Here is an 8,916-nt window from a genome sequence, read left to right as displayed (position 1 = left end):
ACGCTAGAATATATCGACGGTATAAGAAGCGAACCTAGGGTTAGAATGATTAGACAAGCGGGTGTAACAATACGGGGGAGTTTTGTCGTGTCTGGTGATAATTTAGATTTTATTTCTCCGAGTCTTTTAGCGCCGTTACCAGCCGGAGTCACCGGTTCGGTCACCATCCCACCTGGGTGGTACGACGTCGATTGGTTCGATTTTATTTTAAATTATATACCCGGGGTAAGTTTTCGAATATTTAGAGAATCTAAAAAGGTGACGTTGGTGGTAACCGACGTCAATCTCAAATTGCGTTTAAACAGAGAAGTCTCTCGATTACTCAATTTACCCAAAGGAAGACTGATACCAAAAGTGGTGTATACGGGGTTTTACGACGTTAATCCGTTTAAATTTTTGTTTATTCGCTGCCCGCAATTAAGTACGAGTGAAAACTTTTTTGATGGCCAACCGTCTGACATCTTAAAAATCATACCCGTGGCTACGCGCAAACCCGAGCCTGATAGAGTCGAGGATTTCAAGAAACTTAAAAACGGTATAATCGACAAACTGACATTTTCAATCATAGGTGAAAAAGGACAGATCATCAACAACAAGGGTGTGAGTATCATGATAGAGTTAGAGATCTTTTAAATTTAAAATCTTTTTATATTAAAAACATGAGTGTAGATGGTAAGGCGATATACCCCGATATTTCTGGAGGTGTACTCCGATAAAATAGTAACGTTAACGAAGAAACAAAAGTGTACAGACTTAAAAAGATTGAAGAGATTCGATCTTTAATCTTGAAAGAGAGAGACCACCGAGAGCGCACTTATAAAAAAATAAAGAGAATGATCGACACTATTAATTACGTAGAGATAGGATTAGAAGGATTGGAGGCTATAGCGGGGGCTGTCAGTATTCCAGCTCTATTGGGTGTTATATCAGCCCCCGTCGGATTGGTGCTAGAAGGAACGTTTATAGGCGCTTTTGGTGTAGATATTCTGCTTAGAATCGCGTCTAAGCGATTATCCGCCAAGCTAAAAAAGCACGACCAGATTAAGATATTAGCGGACTCCAAACTTAACACGATTGAAGAATACGTGTCTCAAGCCATCAACGACGGAGATATATCGCACGAAGAGTTCTTATTGATTACGAGAGAGCTCGCCAAATTTAACGAGCTTAAGCAAAAAATTAGAGCAAAGACCAGCACAAAGCTTCAAAAAATTAAAAACGATACAGACTTTGAAAAAGAAGTTAAAAAACGGGTAGACGAACGGCTGGCAAAAGAAAAAAAATCTCTTATCGAAAAACTTACAAGTTCATATTCTCGGTAAATAAACATTATGAAAGCGAACCACCGAGTTATACCTCTATTTCACCTCTTAGGGCTACACCCTCGGCCCCGCCTTTATTGTAGTGGTCATCGTATCTTTTTAGTGTCTTATTAAATTGATTTTGAGTCACTTTAAATAAATCTCTAACTCGTTCTTTGTCTAATCCAACGACGTGATGGAAACTCGCGGCTATTAACGACCGTTTGACACATCCGTTTCCCCTCAATGTTTTGTAATTAACGAGCTCGTTATATTTATTGATTGTTTCTTGGACATCTTCTAAGTCTTGCTCTGGGCACACAGACAAAATAAGTTTCTCCACAGTTTTTCTTTTGTTTCTTTTTAAAATTGACCAATTGATACGATCTTCTTGCGCATTTTCTGCCGAAAAATCAAAGTAACGTGAGACTATTTCACCGCACGTTTCACAAACTAAAAAACCATTCTCGATGATTTTATGATGATCGCACTTATCCCCAAGTTGTGACGTCCCAAAGTATTCCATCTATTTAATAAACTTTAAATAAAAATGATTGCATTTTTAAATAAAGAATTAAATATCGCCCTCTGTTTCTTTATATAATTGAAATCAGATCTCTTAGTGCCCATTAATAGCGCCCTCTGTTTTTTATCGGTACAATAACCCTTATCATAAAATAAAATACCGCCCTCTGTTTATAATACCTCACCACCAATGAATGGCGCCCTCTGTTGATTTCTTTTATTATAATTGCACTTGGACTCGATAAATCGATCATTTATTATACCACCCTCTGTTTATATTATTTTGATATCCATTAGCGCCCTCTATTGATTTTGTATTATAATTGAACTTGGACTTGATAAAACTATCATTCATACGTTCTCTTTATTTGATATTCATATATTATAATTTATACAGTAAAAAGCCACTCCGAGTGGCTTTTTTGTTGTCATTCAAATTAGCTCATTTGATATTCATATAATATAATTTATACAGTAAAAAGCCACTCAGAGTGGCTTTTTACTGTATAAATTAGCTCATTTTATTAGCTTTTCATACATCTTAATATATACAGTAAAAAGCCACTCTGAGTGGCTTTTTTGTTGTCATTCAAATAAGCTCATTTGATATTCATATATTATAATTTATACAGTAAAAAGCCACTGAGTGGCTTTTTACTGTATAAATTAGCTCATTTAAATAGCTTTTCATACATCTTAATATATACAGTAAAAAGCCACTCTGAGTGGCTTTTTGTTGCCATTCAAATTAGCTCATTTAAATAGCTTTTCATACATCTTAATTATATACAGTAAAAAGCCACTCCGAGTGGCTTTTTCGTTGTTATTCAAAGTAGCTCATTTAAATAGCTTTTCATACATCTTAATATATACAGTAAAAAACCACTCCGAGTGGCTTTTTCTTTGTTATTCAAATTAGCTCATTTAAATAGCTTTTTGGTTTGTCATATATCAAAAGGTTTTTGCATTCTTTAACTGCTGAGTCAAATCTCCTTTTTTGACCACGATCCATTCACCCACCGTGTTGACCATGCTGTTTGCCAATGTGACAAAATCTTGCCCGTATGTAACATCTACAACACTAGATGGACAGTTCATCTGAAAAAAAAAGAGAAATAGGCCTTAATAAGTGAATTTTGTTACACACAAACATACAGTAATAATAATTTGGGGCCTAATCATCCTTTCTCTCATCTGGCATGCTAAATTGCAAAAGACGCAACTACAACGTGTTCGGGGCCGCTGACAAGTAAAGACGCCTATGGTTTACGCCTTTTACACACAAATCACCCTGACATATTGGACACCTGATGTATAAAAAATACACGTTATAAGCGTATTATAATTACCTTTGAAAGTTGGTCTGTTGGTAATTTAGCTGCTCGTATTTGGAAATGAAGCTATACAGTTGTACAGTGCTGTCGAGTCTTGATATGATTAGATACCACTGAACTCCGCCTTATAAATCCGACTGGCCATCCGCTGTGAGGGTATCTGGCTTATATAGGAACTAAAAATAGCAACCATTGTTTGATTCTGACGTATGCGATGAGTCATATCCTGGCTGCCCCAACTAACAAAAGCAATTTATCACGGTCCATTGAATTTCAATAGATGTTTACCCCCACTGCAAAAGTGTGTCACCCTTAGTCACTTCATATTTTGCAAGTCAGGGTTGGAGTAGACTTGTACGAGTCGAATTTAACACAAGATCAAAAATGAAAAATATAAATATAGAGGGCCTGGCCTTATTTCGAGACTGAGATATTGAGAGAGATATATTTGGAAGGGAGATCATTGGGAGAGAGATCATTGGGAGGGAGAGGGAGATCATTGGGAGGGGCGGGTGGGGTGGGCGCGTGGTCAGAGGGAGGGGCTAGAGATCAGAGACGGGCCAGGGGGCAGAGGTCATTGGGTTTGTCGCCGTACCCCCCCATCTCATACTACTCATGTCCTGTACAACTATACCATACCTAACGATACAATGTACAGCTGTCACCTAATTATCATATGTGAATAAGCCCAGAACAAGGCATGCTGGGATATCTTATAAGATGGCTGCCAGTCACGTTGGAATATAGTTAAATTGTAAACCACGATCAGCAATCGTCAATAAGGTCAGCTTAACGTAATAAATCCAGTTAATCCACACCAGTCGTGTATCTGAACTTGTTAGTAACTATAACACCCGTTACACAACAAGGCATGGCAACTACCACTTGCTGTAACTCCGAAGAACCATTGCTGCACTAACAGTGGAGTGTGGCATATGTATCACCTGTCCTGTCCAACGAGCTAGATGACGACTATCACTAACTATAACTCAAGAGTGGATCAGCATAAAACATCACCAGTCCTTCTATTCAGCAATAGACGATGAACATGACTCACTATAGCTGTTTAGCACCGTTACTACCGACACAACTGACAGTTACACAACCCAGTTGTTTGGATCTTCAAGAATGTATGTGTTGACCAATATTAAAGGGAAAATACAACATTTGCAAACTCTTAATTCCGTAAACTCTACAAACTTGTGAATTCAACTGAGTTGATTTGACGCAAATTATTAGTGACCGCCTAAAACAGTTCCTCCCATGAAGCTGAATGTGCAGAAAGCATGCCTTACTTGTTAGTATGTATGTGTTTTATACAAATGAGATCCCAGACATTTTGGATAAAGCCATAGAAGATTTGTTTCATTATGTTTAAGCAATCAGAAGGTGACAGCTAGATTTTGATTTCGATGTCAAGCGAAAAGGCACTAAGTTTTGTGTTTACGTAATTTTTTCTCTCTGGCGCCCTTACGATACCATGTAGAGCTGTCACCCAATTATTATGTTATTAAGACTAGAACTAGGCATGCTGTGATATCTTTTAAGATGGCTGCCAGTCTCGTTGGAATATAGTTAAATTGTAAACCACGATAGTAATTTGGTTTACTTTCTTAAAACCATCAGGGGGGTTCCTTTTTTTTTTTTTTTTTTCTTCTTGTTCTCACTCCTAACTGTATGTGCATGTTTTTGTTTTCTTTACTGTTCTTATTGTCTGTACTTAAATTTTTACCTGTGAAATTAATCAATGAAATGAAATTAAATCAGCAATCGTCAATAAGGTCAGCTTAACGTAATAAATCCAGTTAATCCACACCAGTCGTGCATCTGAACTTGTTAGTAACTATAACACCCGTTACACTACAAGGCATGACAACTACCACTTGCTGTAACTCCGAAGAACCATTGCTGCACTAACAGCGGAGTGTTGGCATATATCACCTGTCTTGTCTTACAAGCTAGATGACGACTATCACTAACTATAACTCAAGAGTGGATCAGCATGAAACATCACCAGTCCTTCTATTCAGCAATAGACGATGTAATGATCGGATGTATCGGATTGAATAAGAAGCATACTTGAAATGTTTCAGCTAGCTAAGAATAGTGTATTGAGTCTAAACAAGATGGCTGCCTACATGGACTACGACTCACATGGCTATGTGCTCTAGACAATAGAGGGCGCTATGCATAATTATAAGTGGCATAGTTACATTATGAATGCACACATTCATTACATCTCCCCTTTTAAGCCAAATACTTATCTACATGCACTTGATAAAGGAGATTAACTAAAGCTGGGTAGAGTACAACTTTAAAATAACTTCTTAATCCTCAACATTTGAACTAAACTTCTAACTGTCTACTTTTTGTTTGTTTTAGAACAGATTTCTTTTAACTGTTATCTGTTTTTTTTGGTTTTTTTTTTTTTTTTTTAGCAATTATGGAAATTTAAATGAGATTGCTTTTTTTTTTTTTACATACTTTGACCCATCAATCTTTGCTTAGATTCTTTGCATATGACTTTCAAAGAATGGCAATTGAAATGAGATTGCCTTAGGAACAAAAAAAATTGCCAGAAGAACAAAAAACAAAAAACAATTTTTTTTTTTTTTTTTTTTTTTGGGTAGCAAATTTCAAAACATTATTCAATCTCTGTCTTGAATTTTTTGCATATGTTTTGAAAGCACTCTGATTTTACAAGTGACTGGCATTAGTGCTTTGTTCGGTTTAGGCAACAAAGTGTTCAAGTAAGATGGCAGTCTGATAGTTCGTCCATATCGAGTGGTTGTGGGGGATGAGGCAGTTTGTATTTGCCCTTGATTGTCATTGTTGGAATTCAGAGGTTGGCCAGAGTTCGCTGTGTCGTCCGGCTGGTCATGGCGGTAGGATTTGCTGAGATCTCTCCTGTTTCTGCGATATGCGTGTCCATTTGGTTTGGTGACAATATAGAACCGAGGTGCATCCGCGTTGCTGGAGACTACTACTGGTTTCCATGTTTTCTCCTCCCGCACGTGAACTTTGTCTCCTGGACTCAGCTGAGGGAGTGGCTTGGAGCTCTGGTCGTAGTAGTATTTCTGCTTCATCTGGTGCTTGTGCAGCTGTTGTGGTATTCCAGTAAACGTGTGCGGTTCCAGTAGTTTTGCAGAGGTAGGGAGTTGGGTTGTGTTCTGCGACCAAGGAATAATTGTGCTGGAGAGGGAAGCCCATCACGTGGTGTGTTTCTGTAGTCCAGAAGTGCAAGATGTGGATCAGCTTTATCCACCTTTGCTTTTTTGATGAGATTTTTTGCTATCTGAACTGCTTTTTCTGCTCTGCCATTGGACTGGGGGTACAGCGGTGATGACGTTGTACACACGTGTGTTTTATGCCATAGTCCTTGGTGAACTGCCTGAACTCTGCAGATGTAAATTGGGGGCCATTATCGGTAATGAGCTCATCAGGGATCCCATATTGTGAGAACTGTTGCTTGCAGCAAGTGATTACTGCTGAAGACTTGGTGCTGGCAAGTTTGTTGACCTCGATGAAGTTCGAGTAGTAGTCAACCAACACCATGTACTGTTCAGTCCCTATCTCGAACAAATCAGAGCCAACTTTCTGCCATGGTCGGAGAGGAAACTCGTGTGGTACCATTGGCTCTTTGCGATTTTTGTGTTGGTTAGCACTGCATATCGGGCATCGACTAACCATGTCAGTTATCTGCGCAGACATGTTTGGCCAGAACATGATACCTCGTGCTAACCGCTTCGTTTTCTCGATTCCTTGGTGACTTTGATGTACTTTGGTTAGCATGAGTTTGGTCAGGCTTGCTGGGATGATAACTTTGTCATTTTTGAAGATGAGATCCTCTTCAAGTGTGAGCTGTTCGCAAAAGTTCCAGTAGGGTGCAAGGTTGGCTGATACTTGTGACTTCAGGTCAGGCCAACCCTCACGAATAGTTGCTGCCAACTGCTGCATAACTGGCTCATTTGCGGTTTCACGCTGAAGTTCTGATATCCTTTAAGCTGACATTGGTGGGCAAGTTATCATGCATACCGGGATTTCACTGTTGTCGTCCTCGGGGTCAGGGATGTATGGTGGGAAGTTGCGGCTGAGTGCATCTGCAACTACAAGTTCAGTTCCTTTTCGGTAGCGCACATCCACCTGGTATTTCTGTAGTTTGAGGAGCATGCGTTGAAGTCGAGGCGGCGTTTGTTCCAGCGATTTTTTCATGATCGCCTCGAGCGGTTTATGATCAGTCTCCACGACAAAGCTTCGGCCAAACAAATACTGATGGAATCGTTCACATCCAAAAGTAATTGCATACAGCTCCTTTTCGATTTGTGAATAGTGACGCTGAGCTGGGGAGAGGGCTTTTGATGCATATGCCACTGGCTTGTTATCCTGGAGTAGGACAGCCCCTACACCATCTTTGGAGGCATCTGTGTTGACTAACACTGGTTTAGCAACATCATAATACTGCAAAACTGGTGCTTCACTGACCAGCTTCTTCAGCTTATCAAAGCTGAACTGTTGCTCGGATGTCCAGTGCCATGCAATGTCTTTCTCCAGTAGCTTTCTGAGCGGAGCTGTGATGCCAGCCATGTTGGGTACAAACTTTCCAAGGTAATTAATCATACCAAGGAATTGCTGAAGTTCAGTTTTGTTGGATGGCTCTTGCAGGCTCGTGATTGCTCGTATTTTCTGCTTGTCTGGTTTCAGCCCTTCTGGGGTGAGCGTATGGCCAATGTATGTGACATTTGCGACTTTGAAGCGACATTTGCGAGGATTGAGCTTCATGTTTCTCTCCGCAACGAGCTGCAGTACGCGTTCCAGTCGTTCATTATGCTGCGTCTCATTTTCACCCCATACTAGAATGTCATCCATGATGACCTCCACACATTCAAAGCCTTCAAAGATCTGATTCATTGCTCGCTGAAAAATCTCTGGGGCTGTATTGATGCCAAAGGGCATGCGTAGGTAACGGTAACGACCATACGGTGTATTGAAGGTGCATAGCTTGGAACTCTCTTCATCTAGTTGAATTTGCCAATAGCCGCAATTGGCATCAAGTGTGCTGAAGACTTTTGCATGTGGCATTCTTGCAGCAACTTTTTCGACTGTTTTCATTGGATAGTGTTCTCTGCGTAGTGCGTCATTCAAATCTTTGGGGTCTAAGCATATGCGTACCTTGTCAGTTCCTTTTTTATGGACCACCACCATGCTATTGACCCACTGGGTAGGCTGCTCTTCTTTCACGATCACGCCCAGCTTCTCCATTCTTTTTAGTTCATCCTGGACTTTGTCACGCATAGCCACTGGCACTTTTCTGGGTGCATGAATGACTAGTGCTGCTTTAGGTTTCACATGGAGATGTTGTTTGCCCTCAAGGCATCCCAGACCCTCAAATACATCATATTTGTTGAGCATGTCAGGGCCAGTATTGTTCTCAAGTGTTTCAATGCGCTTGATCAATCCCAGTCGTTCGCATGTGGTCAGCCCGAGAATTGGTTGCACTCTTCCACGAAGAACTTGAAACTCTACGTCAAACATTTTGTCCTTGTATTCGCAGAGCATGGTGCATTTCCCACTGGGTTTCATTTTGTCACCAGAGAAGGAATTCAACCGTTCACGTGAGCGTTGTAGCTTAGTGCATAGCTTGTTATGCACACTCTCAGGTATGACATTGCACTGTGCACCGGTGTCTAGTTTGAACCGTACAGTGCGACTCGCGACTTTCAAGTCAAGCATTCAATCGGCTGATGTGTGGTGATCTT

General features: G+C 40.1%; 1 protein-coding gene across 1 annotated transcript; it reads right to left on the bottom strand.

Moving 5' to 3' along the window:
* Positions 1–6,451: 6,451 nt before the first annotated feature.
* On the bottom strand, positions 6,452–7,117 carry LOC119733106 (uncharacterized protein K02A2.6-like). The gene has a single exon (XM_038206685.1). It carries the CDS (start codon positions 7,115–7,117, stop codon positions 6,452–6,454), a length of 666 nt encoding a protein of 221 aa, XP_038062613.1.
* Positions 7,118–8,916: the final 1,799 nt, after the last annotated feature.

The sequence above is a fragment of the Patiria miniata genome, unplaced genomic scaffold (assembly GCF_015706575.1).
Source record: "Patiria miniata isolate m_02_andy unplaced genomic scaffold, ASM1570657v1 HiC_scaffold_25, whole genome shotgun sequence".
Lineage (NCBI taxonomy): Eukaryota > Metazoa > Echinodermata > Asteroidea > Valvatida > Asterinidae > Patiria > Patiria miniata.
This window is presented reverse-complemented; position numbering and strand designations above follow the sequence as displayed.

Bases quoted from the DNA above. Each gene is read 5' to 3' on its own strand.
- LOC119733106 (XM_038206685.1), bottom strand. From the start codon at position 7,117: ATGCAGCAGTTGGCAGCAACTATTCGTGAGGGTTGGCCTGACCTGAAG.